Source organism: Brienomyrus brachyistius, unplaced genomic scaffold, assembly GCF_023856365.1.
Source record: "Brienomyrus brachyistius isolate T26 unplaced genomic scaffold, BBRACH_0.4 scaffold27, whole genome shotgun sequence".
Classification (NCBI taxonomy): domain Eukaryota; kingdom Metazoa; phylum Chordata; class Actinopteri; order Osteoglossiformes; family Mormyridae; genus Brienomyrus; species Brienomyrus brachyistius.
This window is the reverse complement of record NW_026042306.1, coordinates 1,805,659-1,822,256: the sequence shown is the minus strand read 5'-3', so window position 1 is coordinate 1,822,256 and position 16,598 is coordinate 1,805,659. Positions and strand designations below refer to the sequence as shown.

Below are 16,598 nucleotides of genomic sequence, written 5' to 3'. Positions count from 1 at the left end.
TTGTTTTACGGTGGCTGGAGTGCCAATCCTGCTACCAACCATCAATTTTTTTTCCCTGCATGTTGGAGGACCACTTCCAGGGCCGGATGCAGTTTAATGACCCAAGACATATATGATACACACCTATATACATATGAGAGGGAGTGACTCTTGAAGCAGAATTCTGATAACAAAAATGTAAAATAAAGTGATTGTTTTTAATGATAATGATTCCTGTGAGGAAAATATTTTTTGCCTCACAGGGGGCATGACGCTCAATGGGCTAATCCTCTGCTTGTGATCAGGCTCAAGGAGCCATAGACATGTGACTACTCTACTGATACTGGGCTTGAACTGGCAACCATTTAATCGCAAGCACCATTCCTTACCCTGCTGAGTCACACACCATCCCTTTAGATTGTAAGCTTGTACAGAAGCATGCACACAAAATTCCATAATCTGAAAGCAGCTCTGAGTAAGGAAAATGCTAATATTTTGGATGGCTGTTAATACACTATATAATAAAAGTATTGGGACCTCTTAAATTCACAACCATTGCCACATGTATATAAAATCCTCACCTAGCCATGCAGTTAGGTTTACAAACATTTGTGAAAGAATGGGTCATTCTGAAGAGCTCAGTGAATTAAAGTGTGGTACTGTCATAGAATGCCACCTTTGCAATAAGTATGTTAGTGAAATTTCTTCCCAGCTAGATATTCCACAGAGAACTGTAAGGGGCATTATTGCAAAGTGGAAGCATTTAGTAACAACAGAACCTCTGCCACAGAGTACTAGACCACATAAAGTAACAGTGGGGTCACTGAGTGCTGAGGCACATAGTGCGTCAAAGTCGCCAGCACTTTGTTGACTTAATTACTGCAGAGTTCCGAACTATCTCTGGCACAAACCCCAGCAAATACCAGTGCAACAGGAGCTTCATGAAATGAGCTTCCCTGGCTGAGCAGCTTTGTGCAAGCATCACATCACCAAGCGAAATTCCAAGCATTGGATAGAGTCATGTAAAGCACACTGCTACTGGACTGTGGAACATTGGAAACATGTTCTGTGGAGTGACAAATCATGCTTCTCTGTCTGGCAGTCTGATGGATGGGTTTAGGTTGCCAGGAGAACGTTACCTGCCTGACTGCATTGTGCCAACTATAAAGTTTGGTGGAGGAGAGATAATGCTAGTGGGTGGTTTTCAGGGGCTGTTCTTGGCCCCTTAGTTACAGTGAAAGTAACACTTTGGCATACCGATGCATTTTGGACAATTCTATGCTTCCAACTTGGGAAGAGCAGTTTGGGGAGCAGCCTTTTTTGTTCCAGCATGATTGCGCTCCAGTGCACAAAACAAGGTCCATGAAGACATGGTTGGGTACGATTAGTATGGAACAACTTGACTGGCCCACACAGAGCCCTGACTTCAACCCCATAAAACACTTTTGGGATCAACTAGAACATAAAACACCATAAAACACTTTTGGGATCAACATCAGTGCCTGACCTCACAAATGCTCTTCTGGATGAATGGGTAAAAATTCCCAGAAACACACTCCAAAATCTTGTGGAAAGCCTTCCCAGAAGACCAACAGCTGTTTCAGCTGCAAGGGGGGGACCAACTCCATACTGATGCCAGTGGATTTAGACTGGGATGTCATAGAAGTTCCTCTAGGTGTAATGGCTAGGTGTCTCAAAATCTTTTTCCATATAGTGTATCTACAAACTCGGAAACTTTGGACTTTTACCCAAATAAGTTCCCAAGATACATTTTGGCAGAAATGAAATACCGCCCAAGCCTAAATGGTAGCTCAAATAAAAAAAATGTTTTCAGTTTCTAAACGTGAAAGTAACGTCTTCAAGTAGAAATGTGAAAGGCAAATGTGTGGGGAGTATGGTGTAAGTGGGTTAACATACTATAAGCTGGGCATTAATAATTTTTAAGTGGTTCTTTCCCAATCGTGCATTTAAAAACATATAATACACGGTTTGACATGCATTAATCCCTTCATAATGCAGTTTGGCGTGGTAATTTGAGTGTTTCTTTTTTAACTTTTATAGGTCAATGAAAGTAGGGCTGATCATAGTTCATCACAAAATACTTACAGAAATGTCTCCATGAATGCATGTATACTTCGGCGACAAAAGATGCAAACATTAATGAAGGAACTATTACAATCACAAGGAAATATCCTGGTAGGAGAAAGCAAACATAAGTACGCATTAGAGGTATACAAAACACGCACTAATTTCACATTCAAGCATTCATATATATATATATATATATATATATATATATATATATATATATATATATATATATATATTCAATTGAATCACGGTTAATGACTTTGGGCTTTATTTTCCACTGAGGCACATCACGCTACAAAGTGCTTTTGATAGTTTTGTACCAGTGCATTGCTCATTTTCAAGGCATGTGTGCATGTTGTCAAAATGGCAAATGACTTTGTGCTTGCTTTGCACTTGTAGGAGTGGTGTTCTTTAAAAGAGGCGTGGTTGGGGGCATTGGCAGTGCGTTTCTACTTTAAGGCAGCAAAATCACCTTGCATTTTTGACCAACAAAAACTATGTCTAAAGTCTGTGACACATTGCTAAACTGTATTTAAGCGGCGCGTTTCAGAAATTTTATTTATACATGTTTTATTACAGAGTACATCTGATCAAACTGTTTAATGAAACACCAAAAGAAAAGAATATACAGTACAGGCCAAAAGTTTGGACACATCTTCTCATTCAATGTGTTGTCTTTATTTTCATGACCATTGGTAGGTTCTCAATGAAGGCATCAAAACTTTGAATGAACACATGTGGAGTTATGTACTTAACAAAAAAAGGTGACATAACTGAAAACGTGTTTTATATTTTAGTTTATTCAAAATAGCCATGCTTTGCTCCGATTACTGCTTTGCACACTCTTGGCATTCTCTCGATGAGCTTCAAGAGGTAGTCACCTGAAATTGTTTTCCAACAGTCTTGAAGGAGTTCCCAGAGGTGTTTAGCAAGTGTGCAAAGCAGTAATCAGAGCAAAGGGTGGCTATTGTATATTGTTGTGGCATGTACTGTATATTAAGTCAAGAACAAACCATATGATTAAAAAAAAATTTCGAGTTCATTATCAGAATTAAGCACATACCGTAATGGAAAGGACATTTGGATTGCTGACAGTGCATTTCAGGTGTTAAGATAAGTCAGGGCGACATTACAATACAGCCCTCAGAAGGTTGCAGCATTCGTTGGTGTGTGTTGTTTATTGCTTAACATTACCATGCATGAAAGATGTCTGTTGGACTTAAATGAGGACATATTAGAGGACTTTAGAAGGCGTCATGCTCAACTGCATGTGCCGATGCTTTTAAAGGTGAGGTGACGTACCATTCCAATTGGGTCATTGCATGTTATGCCCAAAAGAAGCGTATGAACCATTTTGCGGCTATTGCTGTGGCAAAGTCTGGTTTTTCCACAGTCAAAATAGCTAAATGTATTTGGACACACCTGCAAATGTCAGCTGTGTGTTGCTCTTTATGCTTTGCGTTCAATTGTCAATATTGAGCCCTTTGTTTCATGATTTGTACAGTTAAGCAATCCACATGTTACCTGCCCTTCTTTCTTTATTTAATCACATGGCCTTAACAGGAACACAGACTACAGTCGATTCTTCTGCATTGTGACTTTCCCCATTGCAGTTTCAAGATAGGGTCGGCATTAAAAATTAAATGGGAATTTTTTGAGAGTTTTTGACCGCAGACAACATGCAAAGGCCAGCAGAGGACACACAAAAATTTAGTAGCTTATAAATGCATAAAAAATATGCACAATGCAGGTTTGGAGGACACCCAGCATCGCGCATGACATCTTCCATTGATCTCGTAATGATCTTTGTATCTCACGTTCCTCGTATCGTATTGTTTCGCTTCATGCACCATGGGGACCAAATCCCAGGGGGCCTGTGCCCATAACCTCCAAGATACGGAATGGTTTACTGTAGAAAGGATAAAGTAAACCTTGGCAAATGTTCTTCTCCATCAAGCATGCAGAGGTGCTTTTATCCATCCCCCACTGTGCTGCAACCACACTTACATCATGTGACAAGTCTGGACCAATCAGGGATCAGTTGCACTTCTCTGCATGATGATTTATCAATTCCCTTATTTAAAGGGTAATGTCACTGCTGTATAGAGGCCAGAAAAGGTATGCTCTGCTTCACTTTAATGACAAAAAAAGCTTTGAATAAGCAGGTTTTTGCACTTTTTGTATAATTGTGTGGGGGAGGTTCTGTTGAACATTACACAAAGAAGATAAGATCTGAGTTTTGCAGAAGAATGTGAATGTAGAGAAATGAAACTACTGAGAGTTTCACAAAAACTTCATCTAACTTCGGGAAGGCTCACCTGATATAAAAACATTGTGCACCAAGGTAATAAGCTGATTATAAACAGCAAGAGTCATAAAATATGACAATGAAGGAATACCTGTACGGGCAAAAAGTCCAACAAATTAGACATAATTTTTTTCATTATTATAGATAACATCATAACACATTTTATTACAGAGTACTGAATCGCCTCAGTAAAAACTACCCAGTGTTTCAACAGATGTAATTTGTTCTGGATAAACAATCTGCTATGCTTTTAAAATAACCGAAACATTAATAAAATCATGTTTTATTGTTTTACTTCTTATTCTGTTTAGTTTCTTTTGTGTCTTTTATGTAAGTAGCTTAGTATTTACCAATATAACTTCTAAAGGAAAACCAATTGAACAAACACCATATAAATTACTGTTATGAAAATCCCTGTCTTATGCATTTACTTCCTACAATAGGCCCCAGCCCCCTTGCTGGACAAGTGGTCGGAAGATTATGGATTTTATGAAAACTGTAAAAGTTCATGTGTCTGTGTCTATAATTCAGTATAATCTAAAAGACAGAGACACTGCTAGATTTCAATACAATGCAATATTCCTGTGAAATAACACTGGTCTACACTTTAAAATAAAAATACAGGTTATCGAAACTTGAAGATATACTTACACATAAATAAATAATTTATTCTAGGATGCTTTTCTTCTGCAGGTTTCATTATGTAATAGGTCAGAACAATCCCACAGCTAACAACTGAAAAGATGCAAAAATTAGTTGTCATGAAATTTGCATGAAATACACAAGTATAAAGAAGGTTCCGTTCCTAATAGAATTGCCATTATAAACACTATCAATATTTGCTATTTTTCCACTGAATGCAAAATTTAGCATAGTTAAATGATTTGTATTCGGTTTGGAACACACAACAAAGGGATTTGCAGGTAGCCATGCGGCCAACAGGGAAAAACACAAAGGCTGACAACAGGAGGGACAGGATGACCAGCAATGCCTGCTGGCCAAAACAGGGAAGGGAACATGAAAGACTCAGACAGACGGGTGCTGAGCCTGACACAAGTTAGCTTGTTTGACACTTTCAGTTGAAGCAGTTACTAGGCAATTCTCATGAGACTCATAAGACCAAAAGGAGGTGTTTTTGATATGACATGTTTTTATTATTTAATTAATTTAATTTGCTGTAAGTTGCTATGTTTTGGAGCTGCATTCCCCTAACCCTAACCTTATTTGTCCTATTGGATATGTCCATTTTAGTGCGTGATTTTACTTTACGCAAGGTTGTTCAGGAACGCATTAGTCACGTTGTAACAGGACTGACTGTTATTATTGTAGCACGGGCAGACTGAGATATTGTGGTGATGGCAAATAAAGACAAAAAGGAACAGACTGACACAAAGTAGCTCTTGATATCCGTCCTTAAAGAAACCGCACAATAAGCAACAATATCACATCGACAAACATGGCAGACAAACACGAGGAGGTTATACACCACTTGTGTAGGATATTACACAACACTAGAGCACATCAGGATTACACATACAACACAGGTAAAGGCACATGCGATAACCGGATACACAGCACAACAAGTATCAAGTATCTACATTAACAAATATAAACAAGGGCTATATACACGCGCTCACAAGGCATTCCGAGATATACAGATGCCGCTGGCACTACACTAAGACTGCAATGAAATGCATATTGGTAAAGCCAAATCCCTAATATTATCATTTATCCAGGTAATGATTTTTAGAACCATGCTCTTTAACCAAACATGTCAATACCAAGCTAAATATGTGGTAATAATCAATCAAACATGTTGCTATCTAGCCAAATATGCATTACTAATTTAAAAAAATCACTATGAAGCTGATTATGAATGAATAATCTAGTAACCATCTGTTATAATTTCAATGTACACAATGTAAACTATTTTAAAATAGTAGTTAATAAAAACAGACCTTTTTAAAATCATTCATCAATGTATTTTATTCAGGCAAATGCTTTCTGTAACCACCAGAATCTTAAAAAATAACTGTAATACAAATATTTGGTCTTACTGGCCAGCAGCGGTTCTGAGCTTTCATGGTACACTACAGGCCAGGAGTTTGAGCCCACCCTCGGATTAAAAAAAAATAAATGATGCACTGCTTTGTTAAACTTTTATTAAACTTTTTATTATAGAAAATATTAGAAATACTTGTACATGTAACTGAATGGTTTTCAGTGTTTGATAGCTTGCAGTAACACATTATTTAGCCACAAATGCTGAATCTATTGGTTTTAAAGAAGACATATCAGGTCTGTCTGACATGTACTTTGTGTTGGAATTCTATTTTCTATTGTAAGAACTTGATTTGCTCTTGGTTTCTCACAATTGTATCTTAATGAACTAAATGAGCCACTTGTCTGCCTTGTCCAAGATCAGTTTGTGGGAGGTTTAATGCACTGTCTGCTCCTAGTTTTGATCTTCTGTTGTATTGTATTACAGTTAAGTCAGAATTTTTGATGAATATTTGTTATTTTTATGCTTGTAATGGCTTGTAATGCTTAAGAAAGGTGCTGGGAGAGTTTGGACACATGTTATTTCCAAAAATTGCTGGAAAGGATGGTGTGACTGTGCTGCTGTGATAAAGGCAAGAGGTGGTTATTTTACTTTTACTAAGGCACTCATATTCATTAACTATTCATTAATTTCACTTAAAATATACATTAAATTGTTACATTACACTTCAAAACTAGTCACAGTTACAATTACGCAGTTACATTCATTTTAAGTACTTTTAATATTTTCTTGTAGCAAAAGTTGGAAAAAGCAGTGCAATTTATCATTTATTTAAAAAAAAAAAATCAGAAGGTGGACCCAAACTTCTGTCTGGCCTGTATTGTAAATCAGCCAGTCTCTTGACTCCACCCACTCAGTAGGTGAGCCAAAGCAGATGAGGATGGGTTAAGTATCGGGAACCGGTTCCAAATCAGAACCAGTTCTAAATTTCTAAGAACCAGGTTACTGATAAGGCATTTGAATTATGGTTCCAGTTATCGATTCTCACATGAGGATTTTTAATGTACTATGTAAGGGATAATGCATGATAACTCCACTTACATGTTTATACTTGAAGATGTTATTTTCACATTTATGAACCAAAAACACATTTACTTGTAGAACTACTACTTAGACTTGAGCAGTGTAATGGCATTACTGCATACAGCAGTATTTCTTCTTTCAGAGAAACTATGGGCCTTATTTTGCATCAGCAGAAAATGTGACTCAAAGTGGCTTTGCAATTTTCATACTAGTGCATTCCTCATTTTCACACGAAGCGCACACAACGTCAAAATAGCAAATGATTTTGCGCCCGCTTCCTGCTGGTAGGAGTGATGTTTTTCATTATGGCGAGTCTTTGCACATCATTAGTGTGTTGCTATTTTTAATTATTTTTATTTTTAAAAAAAAAATAATAATAATATATGTGTATATATATGGTGCTGCAGTGGTTAGCACTGTTGCCTCACACCTCTGGGACCCGGGTTCGAGTCTCCACCTGGGTCACATGTGTGTGGTGTTTGCATGTTCTCCCTATGTCATTGGGGGGTTTCCTCCAGGTATTCCGGTTTCCCCCCACAGTCCAAAAACATGCTGAGGCTAATTGTACTTCCTAAATTGCCTGTAGGTGTGCATGTGTGAGTGAATGGTGTATGAGTGTGCCCTGTAATGGGCTGGCCCCCCATCTTGGGTTGTTCCCTGCCTCGTGGCCATAGCTTCCAGCGTAGGCTCTGGACCCCCCGCAACCCAGTAGGATTAGCGGTTATGGAAAATGGATATATGTATGTATGTATGTACATATATATACTTCTTCCATAACTGCTTATCCAGTATATGATTGCAGGAAGCATAAGGCGTAAGACACACTGGATGAGGCATGATGTGTGACATACTGCATGAGGTATGAGGCATGAGACACTGAATGAGGCATGAAAGATCTGGAGCTTACTCCGGAAATGGAAGAAGCCTCAGAAGGTCATTTAAGTCGTCATGAAAGTCATGAAAAAAAAAATTCTCTTTGTAAAAAGAAATTTAGCAAACACACCATTATAATAATCTGCCGTAGGTCAGGCACTGCTACCTTTGACGTGTGATTCCAATGGGTTTATTACTTGTTATGCGCATAACCAAACTCTGACTCTGGTTAGGACAACATTTTTGCACCTTCCACTGGAACAAAGTCTGCTTTTTCCACTGTCAAAATGTTGAAATGAATTTGTACACACCCATTAATGTTAGTTGCACTTTGCACTTTAGGTTGTAAAAATAGAGCTCTGTATCTTATCCATTAGTAAGAGTCCCTAAGCTAGTCATACTTCAGAAATTGCTTGCTGCTAAGCCCAAAGAGGTAAGAAGCATGCACTTATTGCCGCACCTACCACACGACAAAACACCTCAGGGATGAGAACCTGAGTGCAGCCATGTGGCAGGCAATACCTCAGTATCACACTAGTCCAGTTTTTTTTCTGGTGGCTGGAGTTCCAATCCTGCCAACAGCCCCCAAGTTTTTCCCCTGTAAGTTAAAGGACCTCCTTAAAGGGCTGGATGTAGATTAACATCATACTCAGAACAAGAGCCTTGCTCAAGGGCACAACAGAGTAGGATCACTGCAGGCATTCATCAGATCTGAACCAGCAATCTTCCTGTTACTGATATACATCTCCACCTAAAGGCTGAAGCCGAAAGAATAGTTTTCATGTACAAACGTATAAGCCAAATGTATAGCTACCATGATTTAAGTGGGTAAATGTACTCCTAGCCATGCTTCTTTAAATGCATAGCTACGGAGGCTACCATGGGGCAGCGCGGCAAATTGGACTGGTGCCAACCGTATAAACTGTTGCTATTGCAATGCACGATAATGTCTTTTGTTGTAATGTCATGTGTAGTGTTTAATGTTAATTGCTGTACATAGTGTGTGCGTGTGTGTGCTTACCATGCGTGTTAGGAGTAAGCGGGGCAATGGTCATGGTGGCAGAGTGAATGTGTTGTCTGAGTGACTGTTACGGGTGCAATACACACCACCTTCTGGTCAAATTTTATTGCCTCCTGCCATTTACTACACCTTCCTACACCATGGTCAATCAGTTCGTTATAATATATTTCATTCATTCACTCCAGCATTGTTTTACTAATTTAGCATTATATACCTCCTAGTGTGTTATGACAAGTATGTTATGAGTAAAACCTTACTGTAAAGTAAGTAAAACCGATCATCAAACCCAGACCCAGACAGTTTTGGCAGGTCTGTACAGTATGACCGGACTACAAATGCATTACATCAGTAAATCATTTTGGTATTTAATCACTAACCACAGGCCCTGGTCCTCTGCCTGAAACACTTTTTTTTGTCTAAGTCAGCTCAGGCAATTTCTTTGTTTTTATGCTTTCTGTTCAGTCACATTACTTAGAATTACAAATTATAATTGATTCCTGATGCTGCTATCGAGCTAGGACAGCACTAACGGCTCCGGGAAAAACAAAGCTGGAGGACTGCATGTCTACATGAACAGCTGGTACACTGCCACGGACACAGCAGACAAATTCAGCTCTCCTCCTAATGGTGAAGTGCTGATAGTAGTAATTACGGCCAAATATGTACTTCCTTCCCCCCCAAAACACACACATGCACACACACACACACACACACACACACAGACACCAGTACACAAAGTTATTAATAACCAGCTAAAGGCATATCCAGATGTGGTGATGATTGCAGCTGGGGACTTTAACCACACTGATCTTAAGACAGTCATGTCTGCAAGAATGTAAACTTCCCTACGAGAGAGTGTAACATCGTGGATCAGACGTAGATAAACATACCAAGGCAAAACAGTGTGCACACTAGGGTAATCACATCGACCAATATGTATAAATACATACATACATATTTTACATTCATACACATGCGCACATACAGTACAATGAAATTGAAACACCTGGTCAATACTGTTTGAGGTTTCACACCTATATATGCACGGCATGGTGACCAGATATCACTGATTGCACATTCCTTCAGTAAGAGCAGAGTGCGAAAGTTGCATTAGCAGAGCAATAGCACAGCTGTACATAAAATATTGCAATCCACAAAAAAAGAATTCAAAAGAGGCCAAACTGTTGGTGTGTGTTTTGTGGGGTGTCTGTGACCAAGACAGCAAGTCTTTGTGGTGTACTGAGAGCATCCCATCACGAAAGATGGACCACATCCAACGGAAGTAACTGTGGACGCAACAGGAAGCTGTCTGAAAGGGATATATAGGTACTAACATAAATTGCATCCAAAAGACCCAAAACTACAGCTGTCCAACTAGAACAGAATTAAAACTGCACCTTGACTTTCCAGTTTCCAACAGGCTGTTGTAATCAAACCTTTGGTCACTCATACCAATGCCAAACATCAGTTTCAATTGTGCCAGCAGGGCAAATCTTGGGCTGTGGACAATATGAAACATGTATTGTTCTCGGATGAGTCCACCTTCCTGTCTTTCCCACATCTGAGAGAATTACAGTATGGAGAAGCCTCTGAGAGGCTTACCACCCAGACTGTTGCATACCCAGAGTGCTAAGGGTGGGTGAAATCTTTGCTCCTGCCTGGTCCCTTCCGTCCTTTGGTTGGTTTCCCCCCTGTTGGTTTTGTTCCCCCTGGTGGTTCTGTCACTTTGGTCAGTTTGTCCTCTGGTGTTGTCCCTTCATGGTCCCCGTCCTTGGTGTCCTTGGGTTCTGTGTTCCCATCTCTGGTGCCCCAGTGTGCGTCTGTGTGCTCTGTGATTTGTCAGTTGGTTTCTTGGTTGGTGTTTTTGTCCATGTTTTGCGTGTCGGTCCTGTTCCTGTTGCCTTTGGGGAGGGGGGGGGGGGGCAGGGGGTTCCTGTCATGTGCTGACCATTCTGATTCCCTTGTGTGCCATGTCCCCTTATCTACCTCGTGTGGAATCCTCATTTTATCAGCTGTTACAAGTTCTGTTTAAATTACTCCTGTGTATTTAAGTGCTTTTCTGTCAACGTTTTCTAGTCTGGTCATTGATATCGTTGTATGTTCTTGAGCATGTTTTCCCAAATTAAACCATGTGTTCACCTGACTCCTGCTCCTCCTTCCCTACCCTGTGCCCGTTTGTGTATGACACAGACCTTCAGTCCACTGCTACTTTGGATGTTGGACTGCCAGAAAAGGTACAATTCCCGTAAATGTTGTTTATGCCTGTTTATTAAATTACCATTAGTATGGAGAGCCTTATAATATCCTTTGTCCTTATTAGATACACTAATCATCAAAGTCATAAAATCATCTTCCTGCTACGTTAGAATCTCCATTGAATAAGTATTTGTAAAAACGCTTAGGCTAAAAACTGGGTTTATTTTACATTGACTGGCAACCCTAGTGTGTATGTTCGTGCATGTTGTTCGGCTTGTTGGGACCAGTGTTTTTATCGTAAACTAAAACTGAAATGAAAATGGAAATTAATTTTAAAAAGAATATTCATTAACTGAAATAAAAATGAAGCTGGGGAACTGGGAAATGATTTACTTCCATAATGCACGTCCTAAAACAGTCAGCATCTTGTCTAAAGCACAGTGAATGATTATATGTGCATGTTAGTATAAACTCCGTGAACTACTGCAGGCAATAATTTGGCGCAAGTGCAATATTCACCAGGTCTTCAGATGACGGGCGAAACATTTGTCTGGATGCTGAATTTTCAGTACTATACGGACGTTTACTTACACCCACAATTTGGTAAGCAGATTAATAGTGCAATAGTATTGCTACATTTAATAAACATGTCAGACTTGAAACTGCAAAAATACCTCCATTCCACTGGTGCCTTTTTACCTGGTTTATCCACAATATCTGCTCTTTTAAGATGTTGTGACTTTCTTCATCACTTCCATGATTTAACAAAAGCCACATGTGGTGCACTTTGCTAACTTTATGTTTAATAAACACAAGGATATGCCGAATTTATACAGATTCCTAACTTTTGGGCATCACAATATATCTCTAATTGTGGACATAAGTAAATGTCTGTATAGTGCCAAAAAGCCGGTCCATTATCTAAAACCCTACAATGACAGTATGTACCTATCAAAATCAAATTAACTTAAATAAGACAGTCAGTCTGATTTCCGAAAGAAAAATTGTTTACATTACTTGAAACATCGGTATAATAGCTGATAGATTAATCTATTAAAAATAGTCATTAATGGCAGCCCTAAATTGATTGTATAATGGATTGATTGATTGTATAATATCAATAGTGCAATAAATCACTTTTTTATCATGTAAAATTTATACTGGGGTTATTGCGGATGGTATGACATGGCACAGCTCTACAGAGTGCAGCACGGGGGTGGGTCAGTCATGGATTGGGCCGCAATATTATGAAATTTTTCTATATGGGCACGTCACTGTCAAGGACTACTGAACCATTCTGGCAGACCATGTTCATCCAATGGGTTAAACTATGTACCCTAAGGTGGTACCATGTATCAGGATGATGATATACCAATACACACAGCAAGACTGCTCACAGAAGGGTTTGATGAACATAAAAGTTGAGCATCTCCCATTGCCTGCAAATTCACCAGATCTGAATATTATTGAGCCACTCACTCATTTGGACGAGTGAGTCAGGAAATGTTTTCCTCCAGCAGTATCAAATAGTTACCTGGCCACTGTTCTGCAAGAGAAATGGCTCACAATTGCTATGGCCTCTGTGTGGGACTTGTATCTGGCATTCCCAAGATGGATTGATGTTGTATTGGCCGCAAAAAGAGGCTCTACACCAGACTAATAAATTACTGTGATCTAAAATCAGGTGTTTCAATTTCATTGTCCAAACCCTTTATACGTATACATACACATGCACACACACAAACACACACACATACACACACACAAAGTGAAAATAAACAAGATGTTTTTTTAAATCCTTGCTGTCTATTTCTGGTCCAAAAATGGCCAAAACAAATTCAATATGAACATATTACAGATGTACAAACATGCTGATATACTCACGTGGGAATAGTACTACAATCATTGGAACTATCAGTACAGTCAGCATTTCTTTGCTCACTGTGTCTGTGAAATATTTCGTGAGGTACACGCCAACAGCAGCTGCAATGAGGAAAGAATGCTGTCAGTCATCATGGAATTCATGCCAGATACAAAAACCAATGCATTTAAAACCCTGCACTGCACAGGGGCTCTGGGTCTGAATCCCATTTTGGACATTTGGGGAAGTGAAAGTACTTCCCAGTTTAATAAGCAAATTAAAATGATCTATGCAAAAGTAACAAGGATGTAGGGGGGCACTATACATATATACATACACACACATACATACACACACATAAAACGATAACAATAATTAAACCAATATAATTTTCCTCAATATCAATGCAACAAATGCTCAATAAAAATATTATATAATTTGAGACCCAAAGTGTCACCAGCAACACACTTTGCATCACAAGGAAATGATGTCACTTTCTCTGTGACTGTGAGGACCAGCAATGGAGCACAAGCACAAACACAGCCATAAAAACACAAGTGGGGATTTTATTGAACAAATGAGAGAATGCAATAGGGTAGTCAGTCAGACAAAAGACAACACAGTCAAAACAAGTGGGAAACCAAAGCAACCCAAATGAAAGTCCATGTCATGACCTGCTCGTATGATCCTCCTGTGTGCCACACCCCTCATTTACCACGTGTGCAATCCTGATTGTGGCCAGCTGTTATGTGTTATTTCTGCTTAGTCCTGTGTATTTTAGTCCGCGTCTGATTCTGTTTCCCCAGTCCTGCCATAGAAGTGTTTCGCCGTGTTGTTTTGGATCTCCATGTGCCTAACCCTGATTCCATATTTCCTGTTCTCTCGCCCTGCACACGGTCATCACAATATGACTGGACTCCCAGAAAACGCAGCTCCGCTTGCCAACAGCCAACGCGTTGGTCTATTACAGGTAGTAATGTATTGGCTAAACCAGCCCGAGGTTCAAGAGGATCCCGTGTCTTCTTTCCTCGCCGGGTCACAGGAAGAGCCTCTCCTGAATCTAAACCCTGCAGTGTTTGCACTACCCTGGAACGCTTTCTTGGAGCTACCCCACCGGGATCAGCAGCACACTCCTTGACTGGGACACGTCTGGCTCTTAAAGGGGCCAGGCCTGTTTGGGACACCACCCCGTAGGTCCCAAAAGCTTTTAAAGGGGCAAAGCCTGTTCCTGTGCTGCCTGACCCACCTGTTCTGCCCTTGCTGCCTGACCAGCCTTTACCTGATGTTCCTGACCCACTAGTCCCAACAGCCGCCCATGCCTGTGGCAGTGCCTGAGGCCCCTGCTGCGGCTCCTGCCACGCCCGAGGTACCGCCTCCGCCTGCTGCTGCATCTGACATCCCAACACAGGCTTCGCCCATGCCCGATCTCCCGGCCCAGGCTCCGCCTGTGCCCGATGTCCCGGCTCCACCCCTCCTGTTTCCTGTCCCGGCTCCCTTGACCCAAATCCCTGAGGTGGTCCGGGACTTTCTGAACAGCGCTCCTTCCCCTGTGGGGGAGGAGGAACACGAGAACACGACACCCACCTTGGTGTCATCTGCAAATTTCACCAGTTTACTGTATATATTGGTATCCATATCATTTATGTAAATTAGGAACAATAGTGGTCCTAAAATCGAACCCTGCGGTACCCCACTATGAACGCAAGCCCACTGTGACATTGTGCCTCTTATAACTACTCGCTGTTTCCTATCTGTTAACCAGTTATCAATCCAGGTCGCTTTGAGTTTAAGTAGGAGCCTCTTGTGGGGGACAACATCAAAAGCCTTTTGGAAATCTAAGTAGATGACATTATAGGCCTTCTTATCATCAACTTCCTGAGTAGCTTCCTCAAAAAACTCCAACAGATTCGTTAAACAGGATCTACCTCTCCTAAATCCATGCTGGCTATCCCGCAATATGTTATTGGAGTCCAGGTAATCTACCATTTTCTCTTTGATTATAGCCTCCATAACTTTACCAGTTATACAAGTTAGACTGATTGGCCTATAGTTAGACAAATTACTTCTATCCCCTTTTTTGAAAATAGGCATTATGAAGGCGTGCTTCCAATCAGAAGGTACCACACCTTCAGATAAGGATTTTGAAGGGCGACGGCGTCCTGGGCTGCCACTGTAATGCAGTATGTATTGCATGTGGGGGAGAAGATGGCAGCCGGGATCTGGGTCTCCACCCAATCCTCGGCTTCTCGTGCCCTTTTGACCATAAGGCCGAGATCTTTGGCCTGATGTCTGGGGTGCAGGGCAAGTAAAATGTGGGGAACCACCTCCTGACCCATCCTGTACCATGGCTGCGGCTCGGGAGTGAGGATGGTAGCTGACCCCCTCGGGGCCCACATAGATGTTTTGGGAAGCAACTTGCCATTTATAGCCTTCCAGCTGCTCCGAAAAAGCTCCTCGTACCACTCAGTGCTATCCCTATCATAGAACAGAGTCACATGAGGTGGATCGGGCGGAGGGACATACAGTAGGGCTCGAGGAGTGAGATCCAGGGCCTCCACATCGAGTAGGCCCCGAGGATGGACACCTGATCGTCCTTTGGAACCATGTTCAGAGTGGAATATGTGGCTCCAGTGTCCACCAGAAATGTCAGTTTTTTGTCCATGACCACGAGGAACAGCACAGGGTCTGCCCTCTCCTCTGTCCCGGGCGTTTCTTGGGGTGTGTCATTGGGAGGAGAAATCTTCCCCCTTCCCACCATCCAGAGCCGGATATTGGCCTCCTGTCTGGGGTGCGGCTTGTGGGTTGGGGGCCATCATGTGTCCCTCATCAGGCTGGGTGCAGAGCAGTGCCCAATGCCCGAAGTTCCCATACCGGTAGCAGGCGCCTCCTCCCGGCTTTACTCTCTTCGGAGTGCCCCTTTCCCAACCTCAGCCCCCTGATCTCCAACCCGGACCACCTCGTGCTCCTCCCCAATTAGGTGCCCACCCGCCGTATTGGCAGGGTGGAGCGGGGTACGTTCCTCCCCACTGGCCTGGTGTGGGTTGTGGGGGTGGCCCCCCTGTGGTCAACTCTGCCAGCATCTGCTTCCCAGCCCCCCTCTTTTTATTCTCGTTGGCCTTCTGCTTAGCCTCCCCCACCTGCAACTCCAGCAATTAGGTTTGGAGCTCTTTAAGGTTAAGCTCTC

General features: G+C 41.2%; 1 protein-coding gene across 4 annotated transcripts in view; it reads right to left on the bottom strand.

Moving 5' to 3' along the window:
• Positions 1-16,598, bottom strand: part of LOC125720869 (uncharacterized) — a 99,721-nt gene that overhangs the window by 67,985 nt on the left and 15,138 nt on the right. The window contains exons 10-13 of one of the 4 annotated variants that reach the window (XM_048996742.1): positions 13,438-13,536; positions 5,030-5,113; positions 4,389-4,469; positions 2,086-2,172 (exon numbers count right to left, since the gene is read on the bottom strand). The exons of the other annotated variants lie outside the window; for them this stretch is intronic. Of the exons in view, the coding sequence (XP_048852699.1) occupies positions 2,086-2,172; positions 4,389-4,469; positions 5,030-5,113; positions 13,438-13,536 (351 nt within the window). The remainder of the gene's footprint in view (positions 1-2,085; positions 2,173-4,388; positions 4,470-5,029; positions 5,114-13,437; positions 13,537-16,598) is intronic. 4 annotated transcript variants of the gene reach the window in all.